Below are 16097 nucleotides of genomic sequence, written 5' to 3' on the forward strand. Positions count from 1 at the left end.
ATTTTAATTAAACACTCATACTGCGTAAAAGAAAAGGAAAGCAATCACAATCAAAACACAGCATTTGAAATAGTGGCCCTGATTTTTCTAATTTAGGTTTTTAATGCAATGTCTCTTTCATGGAAGCATTTTGTGCATTTCAGCTTTTTAATGAATTAAGAAAGTTTAATGTTGAAAAAACATTAAATTCTGCAGAGGCGGCTACTACGAGGAACAACTGAGTGTCGTATAATTAGTTCAACACATGAAAATAAAACACACATTTGTCGTAGAACACTTTTGGAAGACTACAGAAAAAAAAGAAGTAAAATGATGAAGACTCGCAGTGTGATCTCCACTGACTCTTCAAAGCTGGGTGAGCCCTTCACACTTTTACATTCTAATCATTCAGTGTGCCACAATTGGATGTCTACACACAATTAAGGTCATGCCAAAGGATATGATGACAGCGAATGGCAACACAAATGATGAACACAAAATTATATGTGCAGTGCAGTCAGTCCAGCCCAGTTTGTTAAAGTGCCTGTACGGGCATCTCTGCTGTTTGGTGGACAAACAGTCATGTTGGGTCTTGTGTTACTGATGCATGGATACAAATCTGAAGCACATGGCTGTCTTTGGTATTACAGAAATTTTAATGTCTACCCCACTTTTATGCAACATATTGAAATTGAAAAGGCCATTCATAACAACAACCACATTTTTGCTGTAACACATTTTCATGCAAGGGCAGCAGACTGGTGCAGTGGCAGCACTGTTGCCTCGCATTAAGGAGACCAGGGTTTACATTTTGGGTCCTCCGTGTGTAGAGTTTGTATGTTCTCTCTGTGTTTGCACGGGTTACCTCTGGGTGGTCCAGTATCCTCTCACACTCCAAAGACTTGTAAGTTAGGTGGATTGGTGATCCTAAATTGGCCCTGGTGTGTTTATCCTGCAATGGACTGGTGCCTTGTCCAGGTTTTTTTTCCTGCCTTGTTCCCTATGCTACCTGGGATAGGCTCCAGCATCCCCAACCCTGTTCAGGACAAAGCAGTTTGTCTGATTTTCATACAAAGGATGAGCTCAAAGAGCTTTAGAAGATGGTAAAGAAATAGTTATAAGTAAAGAAAAAACAAATAAGATTAGGTAAGAAGAATAATACAAATAAATAATACACATTTACATAAGAAACATATATAATGAGTAGAAAGTAAAGTCTTTAAATGAAGAATTGTTTTTTTTTTGCTCACAAGATTTTAAAATGATGTCTTTATGTCTTTATAATAATTTTAAAAAGGTGAGTTTAGGGAAGGATTTTATAATTGTGGGGTCTTTAATTACCCAAAAATGAACTTGGAGGACAGCTTAAGGGCTCTGGTGATGGTGAGTTACCCACTGAGCCAGGGGTTGACGCTGTGTGCTAATGTCTTTTCTCTTACTCGCCCTACAAAATGGAAGACTGACAGCCATTCATCTTTTCATGTCACTTTCGTTGTCTGCCCTCCTGGACACGGCCCTTCCTGCCTTGAAGCCATATGACCAGCAGTTCGGCCATCTTTAAGTCAGTACTGTTTTGAACTAACATCTGAAAAGATGTTTTCACAACTTGCTGCATGCTTTTTATTTTGTGCAAATCCTTTCACGTTTTTATGTCTCCTTTTACACTGAGCTAACCTTACAAATAGTGGAGTAGAAGAGCAGGAGTTTTTAGACGTAATGAGTGACCGTTCATAACTCACCAACACAGGGGGCTGCCTGTCTAGATTTAGTGTTCTGTAATAACCAGGACAGGATAGAAGGAATAAAGATGATTGGATCAATAGGATTAATTCACCAGAGTGTAAAAGACTTCACACGGCTTTGGCAGAATGCATATTCTAAAACAAAAACAGGTACATTTAATTTTAATAGGACAAAATTTGAGCATATACAGCAAAGCCTCGTGATCAGCAGTGTTGAATTTCCAGTGTTACTATCCTAAAGTTGATTCCAGTGTCCATCAACATGGTGTGAAGAAGACTGCTGTAGGTGAAGCCTGTCCAGTGGATGACTTGTTTTGGAGTGTTAGAGTCTGAGAGCGTTCATTGGGAGGTATTTCTGGCCCCTGCCTGCTCCTTATCCTGCTGGATGAAAGATGCCATGACAAGAGTAAAGAAGTTTTTATGTTGTATGGTGATAAATGAAGCCGTATACTCATTGAATATTGATATAGGTAATGTTTAGAAAAATAACATTATAAATTGAGTGGGGCAGTGTTAGCACTGCTGCCTCACAGAAAAGATGCCAGGTTCCTGTTTGGCGTCCTGCAGCGTGGACTTTGCATGTTCTCTCCATGTCTGCCCAGGTGTCCTCAGGGTGCTCCTGTTTCCTCCCACAGTCCAAAGACATGCAGGTTGTGTGGACTGGGAATACTACATTGGCCTGTGTGTGTGGTGTGTGTGTGTGTGTCTGTGTGTGTGTTCACTTTGTAATGGACTGGCGTCCTGTCCAGTTATTGTTCCTGCCTTGCACCCTATGTTTGTTGGGATAGACTCCGGCAAGCACCCACCCGTAAACCCCCTGTGACTCTACTCAGGATTAATTGGGCTTATAAAATGGTGTAGTGTGGTATGTTATAAATTAGCATGTGCCGTAGCAGCTTCACCCAATAAATTCCACGAAATGCTTTCCAAGTTAGCGTATATAAATAGTGTTAGCTGGCTCAGTCAGCTTGTTAGTTTATTGCTCTTAGGTGCCATATAGCCGTTGACAAGTTGACTAAAACTATCTGAGGTTAAATGTATTTCTGTACCTCGATGAATGAACACATAAGTTACATGAACTGATCAAAGTTAACTTTCAAATTCACGTCATAACTGACGTTATCCATCATTGTTTTAATTTGTCCCTCTCTGATGCTTGAATAATTTGTTTTAGCGCCATTTTATATGTAGCTGATAAACTAATCATAGCTGTCTATGATTTTGTTTGTTAAATTAAACATATAAACCTTAGCTTTGAAGCCATAGTAAAATTAAAAGTTGACTACCCATCTTTGGGTTTAGCACTTTGATTTCATAACAAGCAAGATTTTCAGGTTAACATTACTTGTCATAGGAAGCTCTTATAGCCAACACAATCACTTCACTCATGATGAACTGGCTAAACAATAATATCCATTCAAAATCGACGTTAGCATGCCTGTGCACTTATGTCTGCTGTACTGACTAATACACAGTTAAAATATTAGTGGATCCATAGGTGTATTTGTAGCAAGAGCATCATGACTGCTAAAATTTATAAAACAATTTACTGTTACTTCAGAGGGTCCTTTAAGGAAGAGGTGACAAGTAGCAAGTGACAGATTAAAACTAATGACCTTTTACCGCAGGTAAACAAACATGTAGTTCTGAAGTAATTAATGTGCTATTTAATTAAAATATTGAACCTGACAGCAATTAGCCTTTAGTATGTCATCATTTACACTTATTTACACTCAAGTAGAAACGGGACACTGGACTCCCTGCCCTTTACGTATTCTTTGAGTTGGCTCGCTATACTTAACAGGACGGCTCACCTTTTGCTGCACCAGTTTGAAAGCCCATATAACTGGAAAGAGCTGACATTTTTACAGGTGCTGTTACTATTAATGCTCTGCGGCTACAAAGGACAAAAAATTGTGAAAAATTGTCAGCCTCACCCACTGACCCTCACTATTGAATGTTGAGAACTTGAAAATGAAAATTCAGCGAGCAGCAGGTGGCGCCAGTGCTTATTTGCAAATGGCGGTATTTCATTTTCATTCTCATTTTCATTCTCATTTTTCTGCACAGACTTTGAAAAGAAAATTGCATTTTCATGTTATAATTTTAAGGTTTGTTTTCATTTTTACAGAAAGTTCCTCCCATACTCTGTGTGTTGGTAGCTGAAATGACGTGAGGACAGAACAAGGCGATGTTCATGTTATACTCCTTTTAGTTGGTAATCTTTCTTAAGGTTGCCATTTGAGACTTTTTCTTTTTTAGTGATTAGGACTTATCTTTATTTACAGATAACTGGACATGGCTCCATGATTTTATAAGTTACCTTACTATCTAATAAAGCTCTGCTCTGTGTTGCCTGTTTCTTCATTCCTTACATTGTATTTAGTGCTGCACACTTTTCGAGTTGTAAGGTCTCACTCAGGTGGTCTCGATGTGAAGGCCTTCGTCAGCAGAATTAGTTTTCTTTGACTTTGTGGATGACTGTTTCCTGTTATCAGCACCATATCAACTTTAAACAGAGATCTCATGTAAAAGGTCTGACAAAGCCCTGCTTGGTAATCAGTTATTAATAAAGGTAAGAAATGAAGAAGCTCACGTCCTCTCCTGTCTCTCACCCTGAAGGCTCCTGCAGTTTCAGCTCCACTCCTCTCATCCATTTTGTCAGCTGTTGTTTCCCACGTTGACATGGCTGCCCCGTTACTGTTGGTGTGAACGTCATCTCCACCCTGGAGCCCTTGTGTTTATGTTATTGGGATCTACATGAACTTCAGTGGTTCTCGTTCATTAGCTGTTGGGTTTGCGTGTCTCCATTGCTCTCTGAGTGTGTCCTGTTGGTTTGCTCACCGGTGGGCTTCATCGTATGTCACACTTTACACACATCTTGTGTGCCGACTTTATGTGTTTCTTAGATTGGTTTGGCAGTTCTAATATTTTGGGTAATCACACAATCTTGAGTGGTGACAACTCAGCTGTTAGTGCAGCCATTGTGAAGCTTGGAGAGGGGAAAGGGTTAACACGTAAAGGGCTCAATACGCCATCTTGATACCACAGAAGACAGCAGACTGTGAAGGTGAGTCCATTTTCTCAGTCACTTCTCCTGTTCATGGTCGTGGAGAGTTGCTCCTTGTCCTGGCAGTAAATGCTGAATGGAGGAAAGAGCCCTGGACAAAGTGCCCCCAGAATGCACACAAAGCACTCGCCATGCTGACTCAAACTGGCAAACCACCCAAGTGCCAACATCAAATTACAACATGTGATTTTGTTTCACTGCCTTTGTTTTTTGTTTTATTTCCTTATTTTTTCGGTGGCACGGTGCTGAGTTAGTGTTGCTGCCTGCCAGCTCCAGTGAGTCCTCACTTCTCATTCCTGCCCGAGTTCTGTCACTGTGAGGTCTGCCTGCTCTCCCCTTGTCAGTTCTGTCAGTTCTTCTTTTGGTTTTCCTCACACATTCATTAAAGACACGCAGGTCAGATTGGCTCTGGGTGACTATGTGTGTGACTGGCGTCCTCCCCTCGGTGTTTGCTGCCTTGTGCCCAGTGCTGATGGGATAGCAGTAAGCAGTTGTGGGCATTGCCCCTCATCCAGTATGTATGCTGTGGTCAGGGCCATCCCTAGGAGGGCCACAAGCTTTATATCCGTAGCACTGCATTTATATACAGTTGGGCTGTGTGAGTGCTGAGGTCCATGGGAGAGACATGTGGGCGCTGCACACTCACGAGGAGGTCCTGACCAAAGACCAGTGATGCCAGTCTCGCTCAGCCCTGAAATATAAAGGACGGTGTGGCAGCAGGTGCACCAGCATGTCAGCCATAAGGAGGAGGACACCATCCCTTTTCTCCTTCATCATATTTATTTCTCCAATCCTTTTGTTTTGCTTGTCTTTTGCTTTAAGGCAATTAAATCTGATGTTTCTTCAACTGGGACTCCAACACTTTAAGACATGTTGTCTTGGTTCAGATTAACTATATTAACATTTATACAAACCATAATCCTAAAATAAGTTGGCAGAGAATGTAAAGTGCTGTGTGAACCCTCTGACCTGCCATATTAAATTGAAAACAGAGAAATGGCAAGAATTTCAGTTTCTCCACAGCAACTACCCCAAAATATCGAAACCTGATTTGACTGCAGTGTGGTGATGTTATAGAAAAAAATAATGTTGTGGCCGTATCTTCTTATTATTTGTCAATATGTGTTGTTAGTAATGCTGCAGCAAGAAGGACATTCTAATGCACTTCATTCCTTTTTAGCCCTCAGCCCCCATGATTAATGTGAGGGTCCAGGAGGGGTTTGTGTGGTGTGGCTGCACCTTCATACACAATCTTCTGCTCCTTCTGCACAGTTTTCTTGGAATGTACATATCATTAGCTAAATGTCGGCTCTGTAGCCCAAGCTCTTTGGAGAGCGCGAGCGATGCTGGACTTTCCTGGGTTGATGATCTTCACCCTTGATTATCGTGTCTTGCTGCACTCAATAGAGCAGTTTGTTATGCTAGAAGCAGTAAGCACATACACGTCCATCTTGGCCAAGCGTGGGCTGTTCTGATTTTTAATTGGTACGCACATCTTTACTTTACTACTGTATGTCCATTCCATTACTTGGACACTGATTTGTAGTGTCGCTGTATTTTTACTGGCAGTATTTATTGAGTTACAAGCAGACTTCAGTTTTATGTATTTTTGAGGACTGTTAGTAAATTTACAGATGGTGGACAAACCCATCGTCATCCCAGCCCTCCATCTGCTTACTTTAAAGAGGGATGCCCCGCACATCTCCATTCTCTGAAACTCTTTGTGCATACATTCACACCTACATAAAAAAGGGGGGCCACATACAGTGGACGAAAAACACCAAAGACACAGCTGAGTGAATGACAATAACAGTACAAAAACTGTAATCATCTAATAATAATAATAACAACAACAACAACAACAACAACAATAATAATAATAATAATAATATATCCTCAAATTGTTCCTACTGATTACCCTTTTCAATTCTAAGCATACACATTCAGTTGTCTTCTCTCTCTCTGGCAGTTCTGATGTCTCTCTGCTAATACTTTTTAAATCCTTTGAATTTATCGTGTCTTCTCACCTGTCTTATGTTTCGAGAATGTGGCACAACTGATCAGCGCCTGTTGATTGTTAATTAAGTTGCTTTTGAAACGTTCATATTAAAGTCCCAGGATTCCATGTCACATATTCATACAAACACACACGCTGGCCATTTAATCTGAGCTTTAACAAACACTTTCTAGTAAACAGTGACATTCTTTAGCAATGTTCGGCTTCTTTTCCCAGAATTCCTGCCTATGCCTATTTTGCATATGCCTCAGGATTTGATCTTCTCCCAAATTGGTAAACTCCCTCATGAATATTAATGAGCTGCCTGCTGCTTCAGTTTCACAACATTTTGATTACAGAAATGTCATCCTTCCCAGCTGAGTCGTCATGTTAATAACTGTAAAATAAAAACTCTCTGAAATAAAACACACAAATGTTAAATATTACAATTTGTATTTTGCACACTGTAAAAGCACACACATTAACAGCATTACGTAGAGTAAGCTGACTTGGTCACGGGGGCTAACTGCGGTTTGAATGACCGAGGTGTGTGACTTGTGACTTTGATTGTGTTTGACTGTTGGTGTCACACCAGGGAGTCCCAACATCTCAGAATCAGCTGCTGTCCTGAGATTGTCACAGATTACAGTCTAAGGGGACACAGAATGAACTGACAAACCAAAAACATCCAGAGATTGGTGGCTATTGGGGTGAAAACACAACAGTTAATAAAAGAGACGAGAAGAAGACGGCTGGATGTATTCAAGATAAGATAAAGGACACAAACACTCAAATGTCACTTCTTTATGAAGGAGCTCTGTGGACCAACATCTCTGAAGACACAACACACTGGTGGGCTACAGCAGCTGAAGACAAGGCCGAGGTCTGTGCTGTCAGCTCTGAAGAGGACAATGAGGCCACAGTGGCTGTGTGATCAGCAAAACTGAAGATCTGAAACATGTCACCTGGCCTGATGGATCTCAGTTTCTGCAATGACATGTCAATGGTGGTCTGCTCTGATTGGGCCTAAACAGTGTGTGTCTACAGCTCATCCTGCCCTCTTGGCTACATTGTTGTCTTCTTGTTAAACTTTAGACCTCCTGATATCAGTTGAGTGTCACTGGATTGTCACAGCGTTCCTCAGCATGGTGGCTGATCACTCGCATCCATTAATGGCCACAGTGGACACTTTTAAAAATGGAGGATCTTAGCAGGATAACACAACATGTCACAGAGCAGGTGTCACCTCAAGGTGGCTCATCTAACATGACGCAGACTTCAGTTGACACCAATGGCTGCCTGTCTAGTCCAATAAAGCACTTCTGGGATGAGCTGGAACTGCAAGTGAGGAGCAAAAATGTGAGGCTGAGAAGTCTGAAGGACTGCGTGATGCCAACATGGAGACAGAAATCCATAAGGAGCCATTCATGTGTCTCAAGGGGTCAACACCTTGGGGAATTCAGGCTCTTTATAGGCAGAGGAGGCCTACCTGGTGTGCTAAATAAAGTTGCCACTGGGTGCCCCTGCAAATCTTGAGCACTTTGCTCTTCTCCTGCTCAACCGCTTTACACTGTTAAGTCCAGCGGCCATGTCTTTGTGCACACGTCATCATCTGCACTCACACTCACTCGTCACTCTTTGTGTCTTCTGCTCATCTCTCCTTGTCGTCCCTCTGGTGTCCCCCATAGCAAGTTTGTCCCCCGCATGTCCTTTTCTCTGACACCCCACCAGCTGCCCCTCAGACTCACACACTTGAACCTTTGCTCCTGTCTGTGCAGATCTCATCTTCATGACGCTCATTTCTATTTCTCTTATTTTTATCTTCTTCTTCTTCTTTATTCTCCCAGTATGTCCTCACAAATTCCCAGTCCATGTGGTCACCTGCCCAGTAAGGTCACTCTGATTCTGGTCACTCCTGGTTGGGGTCACTAAGTGGCAAGGCCTCTCCCAGTAGCAGGAACTGAACACAAGCAGGATGGACAGGCCATCACAGAGGGTCCACACTCAGTGGGTCTAACTGACCACCTCAGCATCTCAAAGTCTTTAAACATCAAATAAGAAAAAGAAGAAAACTGTGAAGGAAAACTACTGAGAGAAAAGGAGGAAACACATGTGGACCCCCAGCTCTCCTACCCGTCCTAAACATGTCACTTGTCACTGAGGTCTGACCTCGCCAGGCTAAGCTGGTGCAGGATGTGACGTCAGGCCAAGTCTTCAAGGCAGGCATCCTGAGCAGATGGCGGACCACCGCAGACCCTCACAGTTGTTGTCCCCTTCACTCAGATGACTTTCTTCTCTTGAGGACACTAAAGATGTCCCTCAGTGACTGTGACGTGTGTTGAACCCAAGTCTCTGTGGCCTGTAGACACACTAAGGCTGTGTGCTGTATGAGCCAATCAGTGATCAGAGTTCATCAAATGTTACAAACTTCAGATAAAAATGATTAACATGTGGCATTATGGGATAGGAGGAGAGGCCAACATTAAAGGAGATGCAAATGGAGGAGTTATTATGAGATATCAGCAGACAGGAGGAGTAGAGAACAAAAAGAAAAAGCAGATGTGCAGTCAGGAGAGAAGGAGAAGAAGAAGTGAGAGGTGGAAATGAAGAAGAGAAACCCAAAGAGACAAGTGACACGTCCTCACCAGCAGAGGGCAGGACTTGGGGACCTGCAGGACTGGCTGACGGCAGACACTCAGATGTCTTATAAGACGTCCTGGACTGTCAGATGAACACGTCTGATCACCTTGAGAGAACTTCCTCCATCACAGTCCTGATAATAATAAGAATATTAATAATTATAAGGACAAGACTGTCACCTGACGTCACCACTGAGCTGCTTGTCCTTGTCCCATCTTGCTCCTTGTTCTTCAGATCTCGTTGTGTCCATCGATTTCATCCAAAAGTGTGAAGTCAGCATCACTGATGGGCTTTGGCTTACAGTTGTGATTTGAACTCACGTCCTCTGATTTGATGTCATTTAACGTTTTCTCTGAATATTTACTAACTGACTTTTCACAGCACATTCATCCTTATCGTCGTTTTCTTGAATGTTATTAATATTTTCAGTTCTGTTCCTTGTATTGTCACTATTGTCATTATGTCACTCAAAGTCCTGTGACCTCCTTGCTGGTCATTCAAGGAGACACAATGAGTCAGCGGTGGGATCTGAACTGGCATCACTGTGGTGGTCCGGCCTGTCCTTGAGCCACACTGTCTGAGGTGACACTGAGCTTTGACAGAGCAGATGGCCGACTTGTGTGAATTCCTTTAGACGTTTAACCCTCTGGAGAAGACACCCAGTAAGTTTAGAGGCACTTTGAACCCAAACACAGCTGTTAATGGGTTAGGAGGGATTGTGAGTCCAAGGCTGTCTGAGAGGTAATTAAAAATGTTTGTCCAGAATAGTGTTAATTTGGTGCAGGCCCAGAACATGTGACCCAGTGAGGCTGGGACTTGGTTGCAACGTTCGCAGGTTGGATCATGTCCTGGAAACATTTTGGAGAGTTTTAGTCGAGACAGATGTGCTCGATATATAATTTTAAGTTGTATAATAGTATGCTTTGCGCATATGGAGCTCGAGTGAATTGTCTGCATTGCTACTTTCCACTCCTTTTCTGATATATTAATTGAGAGATCTTTTTCCCAGTGTCCTCTTGGATCTTTGAAAGGGAGGGATTGTAAAATGATTTTATATATTGTAGAGATGAAGTCTAAGTACTTGAGATTGAGCAATATTTTTTCCAGCATGGATGAGGGTGCAAGATGAGGAAAATCTGGAAGGTTCTGTTTAACAAAGTTCCTGATTTGAAGATAGTGAAAGAAATGTGTAGCTGGAATATTAAATTTGGAATGTAATTGTTCATAGGATGCAAAGACGTTGTCTATATAAAGATCTCTAAGCAAGTTAATTCCAAATTTTTTTCAGATATTATAAATTGCATAGGTTTGTGAAGGTTGAAAGAGGTGGTTCTCTTGCAGAGGTGCCACAAATAGAAGCTTCTCCGTCTTAAAATGCCTTCTACATTGGTTCCAGATTCTAAGTGAGTGGAGCACAATTGGGTTATTAGTGTATTGCCAATAACGTGTGTTTATTGGAGCACAGAGCAGGGAATACAAAGAAGTACTGCAGGATTTTACTTCTATTGCGGTCCAAGCCTGTGTATGTTCATCTATTTGTGTCCAGGTTCTTATCGACTGTATATTTGTCGTCCAGTAATAAAACTGGAAGTTAGAGAGCCATGCCACCTTCTGCCTTTTGTCTTTGTAGGGTCGCTCTTTTGATGCGTGGATGTTTAGAATTCCAAATAAATGAGGTTATTGTTGAATCTAATTGCCTAAAAAATGATTTATTAATGTATATGGGGATGTTTTGAAATAAAAAAGGAGTTTAGGAAGAATATTCATCTTAACAGTGTTAATTCTTCCAGCTAGTGTGAGATGAACGGTTGACCATCTATGCAAGTCTTGTTTAATTTTTTCCATGCAGACGACGAAATTTTGTTGATAAAGAGCTTTATGTTTACTTGTGATGTTTACCCCGAGGTATTTAAACTGTTCTGCAATGATAAAAGGTAGGGTGTCTAATCTAATATTATATGCTTGAGAATTCACTGGAAAGAGTACACTTTCCTGTAAAAATACTATTTTAGCATTTTGACCTGTTAGGCGAGAGAGTACTTTCTTTCTCTTTAATTCGTGATTTGATTGAGTTTTTGATTTCATTTTATAGTCTTAACTGGGAGTGAGATAGTTTAGGTCTTAATTTCCTATTTCCCCTAGAGTTGTTGCCATATAGCTTATTATTATGTTGATAGTTATAATTATAAAGATAGTGAGGATAGATTAGGTATAGATCAGGCCTGCTCTCTTTCTCTCCCCCCCTTAACCTCCACCCTCCCTTTTTGCCTCCCCACCACACAGTCCCGGTCCTCTGACATACCCAGAGACAGAGCACGTCCAAAGAAAAACAAGCACCAATGCAGCGGCGCTTTAGGGTTAAAAGATAGAGATATCTGTTACCAATATAGTCTTAAAAAAAAAAAGAATAAAGAGTTTTGCACTTAAAATATATATATATAGTCTTCAGCAATTTTAGTGCATTAAGATGATACACCCAGATAATAAACCCGGGGGATGGTGTTAAAAATGTGTCCAGAATAAGCATAACAAGTCTTAATGCAGTAATAGCAATAACAATAAACCAAGGGTATGATATTGAACAGTCTTGTTTAGGGTAAAGATAAAATAATTAGAAAAGAAAAAGAAAAAAAAAAAAAAGAGAAAAAAGAATAATTAAGCACAATAAAACATAAACAGATAGCCCCCTAGTAATACTAAGTAATAATGAGAATATATGCTGATAAAAACTCGTATTTTAAAACAAACTGATCAGATAGTAGATTATTAATCCTTGCTTTATCATTAACCGCCATGACTCATTATTATGTATCAGAATAGTCCCAGGATCAGCTTTCTTAATCCCTTTTCTGCTTCTTCCTTGCTAGCGAAGACATAGAATTGACCCGGCCATTCCACTTTCAGTTTTGCTGGATACAAGAGGCTGTATTTGACACTGGCTTGCCGTAGCCGCTGTTTAACATTATAGAAGGCTGCGCATTTAGTAGCTGTTGCTGAAGAGAAGTCAGGGAAGATACGAATGTGGTTATTTTCATATGTAATATCTTCCTTGTTTCTGAGGAGTGCCATCACCTCTAGCTTAAATGCTAATCTTTCAAAACAAACTATAAAAGATCTTGGTCTAGGTCTAACGGTGTTTGATCCGCGTAGGCGGTAAGCCGCTGCTATCTCAGATTCTGCTTTAAAGTCCTCCACGATTATTTTGGAAAAAAGTTCAGCTGCGAATTTCACAGGGTTTGAACTTTCTCGATTCTCAGGCAGACCTTCAATTCTGACATTATACCTTCTACTCCCATCTTCCAAAGCAGCCAGTCTGTCTCCGAGTTTTTTGCATTCGGAGCTGACATTAACTGCTTTTTCCTCGGCACTGGCAGCTGCCTTTTCGGCCATTTCAATCCGATACGTGAATGTCTCCTTGAGATCCTCCAATTGATCAGTAAGCGTGCTCAGTTTAACCGAAGTTTTTCTCAATGCGCTCTTCAATTTTACCCAGCACCTGTCGAAGCTCAAGTTGCACCTCTTGACGCAGCCTTTCATTTGCCTGTTGGAATTCCTGTCGTAGCCAATCATTTTCCTGTTTCATCTCCTGTTTCAATTCCTGTTTCAGTCTCTCATGTGCCTTTGCCGTTGCTTTCTCATTAGCCTTCTCACTTTTCTTTATATCTTGCATGAGCTCAGCGAGCATCACCTCCAGTTTAGACATTTTAATTGTGCTGTCTTGTACCGAAGATGAAGCAGCAGACTCTGCTGAAGCCGGTGTCCCCGCTGCTCCCGGCTTGCGTAGTTCCGTAATTTAAGCCGCGGACTTCAAGGCCCTTTCCAGCTTCAGGTGATCTTCTCCGATCGGCGAGCTATCCAGATCTGCACTCACGATTGTACCCTCGCTCCCCTTTTCGCTCTCAGCCAGCGACGATGTAGCGGACCGTGGTCCCGAGGAGTCTGTACTTTCGCCCATCTGATCCAGGTCTGTCTCTGAGAGGCCGTGTCTCAAACTAGGGCTTGCTGATCGTAGCTTGGATGTAGCTTTAGTCTTCGATTCTTTCGGACCCCCCTTCTTGTTGGCCATGTTTATATGTGCTTACATATACTGTAGCAGTCCCTCTCGGGTTGAATAATAACAAAATATCTCAGGATAATAAGCAAATAATATGAAAAATAACACCGCTGCTAGCGGAGCTCCACTTCAGATGTCTCACTTGTTTAGGCCGCTGCTCACTACGAGCACACGACTGGAGGGGACGATGAAGTGGAGACGACAGAATAAAAAAGAAAATCAAAATCAAAACGGAGCCTCGTGGGAGTTAAAGTGTCACCAAAGAAGAATCAGCAGGTGGCAGACAGGACTTGGGGGACAGACACAGGTTCAAATGACACCGAGTGACGATGGAGACGAGCGCTGATGGCGTCCTGTGATGGACCAGCGTCCTGTCCAGGGTTTGTCACAGACTCATCCCCAGTGTCACTACAGCATCATGCCCCCTGTCACCCCACAGCTGGACTGTCCTCCTCTCTTTGCTCCTCCCAGGGACAGACGACTTGGGGGGCTCTTTACAGGATGGCCCCAATTGCTTTACTGCCTCTAGTGGTGAAACTTGGGGGGTCTGTAGGTCCAAATCTACTTGAGTTTTTTCACCAGTTGAGGGTCTCAAGGTGTTAAAAATAAAAGTGACGTTAACACAGGCTGAGGGGACACGGAGAGTTTATTAAATGAGGAGCAGAGTGGAGAGTAGAAGAAAAAGAAGAAAGAGGAGAATTTAGAGGTGAGTGAATGGGGGGCTCCATCACTGACAGGGGGGTCAGTCTGATCACCACTGCTGGTCTTCTCATGTGTAGATAATCAGCTGACGTCCAGACCTACTCAGCTCCTGCCGTAGTGACCTCAGGTTCCTCTCCTCACTCTCACTGATCCCGTTGTACCGCAGCCTGAGAGGAGACACAAGTGTGAGTTACAAACAGTAGGGGGCGCCACAAACACACTGGATTGTCACACTGACATGCCTCCTGATGTCACCCAGAATTCCTCTCAGTGTCTCCTCCAGAGTCACATGACGTGTGTGTTGGCCTGTCAGTCACTCAGTCCACTCACCGATTGGTCAACATCCTCTGAAGGCCTGCTGGTCGCGTCACATTTCATAAAGAAGGTGGTCTGTCCAGTTGACGTGCTGTTGTCCCTCTGTCCCCCTGTGGTCACTTCCTGTCTGTCTCTCTAGTGCTCCGTCTCTCTTCATTTTCTCTTCCTCTCCTCCTCACTCTCATGTCTTCTCTCATTTTGTCCCCTGCTCGTCTCTCATCGTCCATCTTGTTTCTTTCTGTTGCTCCACTGATCCCTGTCTGCTGCTCTGCTCTTTCTTGTTTGTTCCAAATGACCCTCAGCCCCCAGACTGTCATGTCCCCCTCTTCTCCTGTCCACACTGTCTGCTGTCCTGATCCCCCCTGTGTCCTTGTCCCCCTGTCTCTGGCAGGACTCTCAGCTGCTGTCCATTTCGTCTTCTTCTTGTCCATCTCACACTCCTCATCCTCCTCATCTTCCTCTGTCTGTCCCTCCTTATCTTTGTTGTCCTTCCTGTCTGTCACCTCAGTCAGCTCCACTTGTCACTGTCACTCTGGTCACTCCATGTGCTGTCATGTGATCAGCCCACCCATCAAAAACACAGTCACACCCCCACCCCTCCCCCTCTTTACTCACCCCAGTTCTTTTAATTTACAGTTGTCACTCCTGAGCCCCCCACGCAGCTGACGAGCCCCTGAATCTCCCAGGTTGTTGAAGCTCAGACTCAGATATGTCAGCCGTGAGTTTGGAGACGAGAGGACCGAGGAGAGAGCTGAGCAGCAGGCCGAGGTGAGACCACAAGACCCCAACCTGTGGAGAAGAAGAGAGACGAGTGAGGACAGACAGACAGACAGACAGAAGGACACACAGCTCAAGGGCTCAATGACTGCGCCGTCTTCACTGAAATGCACTTTGACCCTGAGACCACCGCTGTCCTTATAAGGTAAGGCGCTATATACCTGACAGCGTCTTCTGCCTTCCTGCCACACTGACTGTTGACAAGTCACTCAAAGTGATATGTGGACAGGAATGTGAAGGACATGAGGCTGACAGTGTCCTGCACTCGGGGGTCCACACAGACTTGTCAAAGCCAATGTCAGCGGAGTGACCACCTTGGATTTGTGTCTGTAACTGAGGACTCAGCACATGGAGGGGCTTTGACTGATTTGCAGGACCCCATCCACAGATTCCTGTCAGACACACCGGTCACTGCTGGACATCAGAGAGCGCGACACTCGAGTGTCTGTCATGGTGGGCTCTCCTGATGTCAGACCACTTAGACAATAAGGACACTCTGTCTGTCTATTGTGACAAAGACTGGACTGACTGTGTGATCAGTGACATAATGGACAGGGTGGACAGGACTGACATGTGACACTTCTGACACTCACATGTCACATGCTGACCGGTGCCACTGACCAGCTGACCTCAGTCCACTAAAGGCCTCACTGCTGGTGACCTCAGTTTTCTTATTTCTCTCCTAATGTGTAATAAAGCCAGTGGATGAGCTCTGAATGGACACTCAGCATCCCAAAGTCCTGTCCCCTGGGCACAGAGGTGGTCCGAGTGGACTGTGAAGTGACCCCCATTACTGCTGACCACTGCTGTCCACTCCCAGCT

At 43.2% G+C, this 16097-nt stretch overlaps 1 protein-coding gene across 2 annotated transcripts in view; it reads right to left on the reverse strand.

The window, feature by feature from the left end:
• Positions 1 to 13914: 13914 nt before the first annotated feature.
• LOC120521723 (NACHT, LRR and PYD domains-containing protein 3-like) overlaps positions 13915 to 16097 on the reverse strand; it is a 106011-nt gene continuing 103828 nt past the window's right edge. The window contains exons 9-10 of one of the 2 annotated variants that reach the window (XM_039743127.1): positions 15114 to 15287; positions 13915 to 14350 (exon numbers count right to left, since the gene is read on the reverse strand). In XM_039743127.1, the coding sequence (XP_039599061.1) occupies positions 14251 to 14350; positions 15114 to 15287 (274 nt within the window). In that variant the 3' untranslated portion in view covers positions 13915 to 14250. The remainder of the gene's footprint in view (positions 14351 to 15113; positions 15288 to 16097) is intronic. The other variant, XM_039743132.1, reaches the window with a different exon arrangement.

This window comes from Polypterus senegalus, chromosome 2, assembly GCF_016835505.1.
Source record: "Polypterus senegalus isolate Bchr_013 chromosome 2, ASM1683550v1, whole genome shotgun sequence".
NCBI lineage: Eukaryota > Metazoa > Chordata > Cladistia > Polypteriformes > Polypteridae > Polypterus > Polypterus senegalus.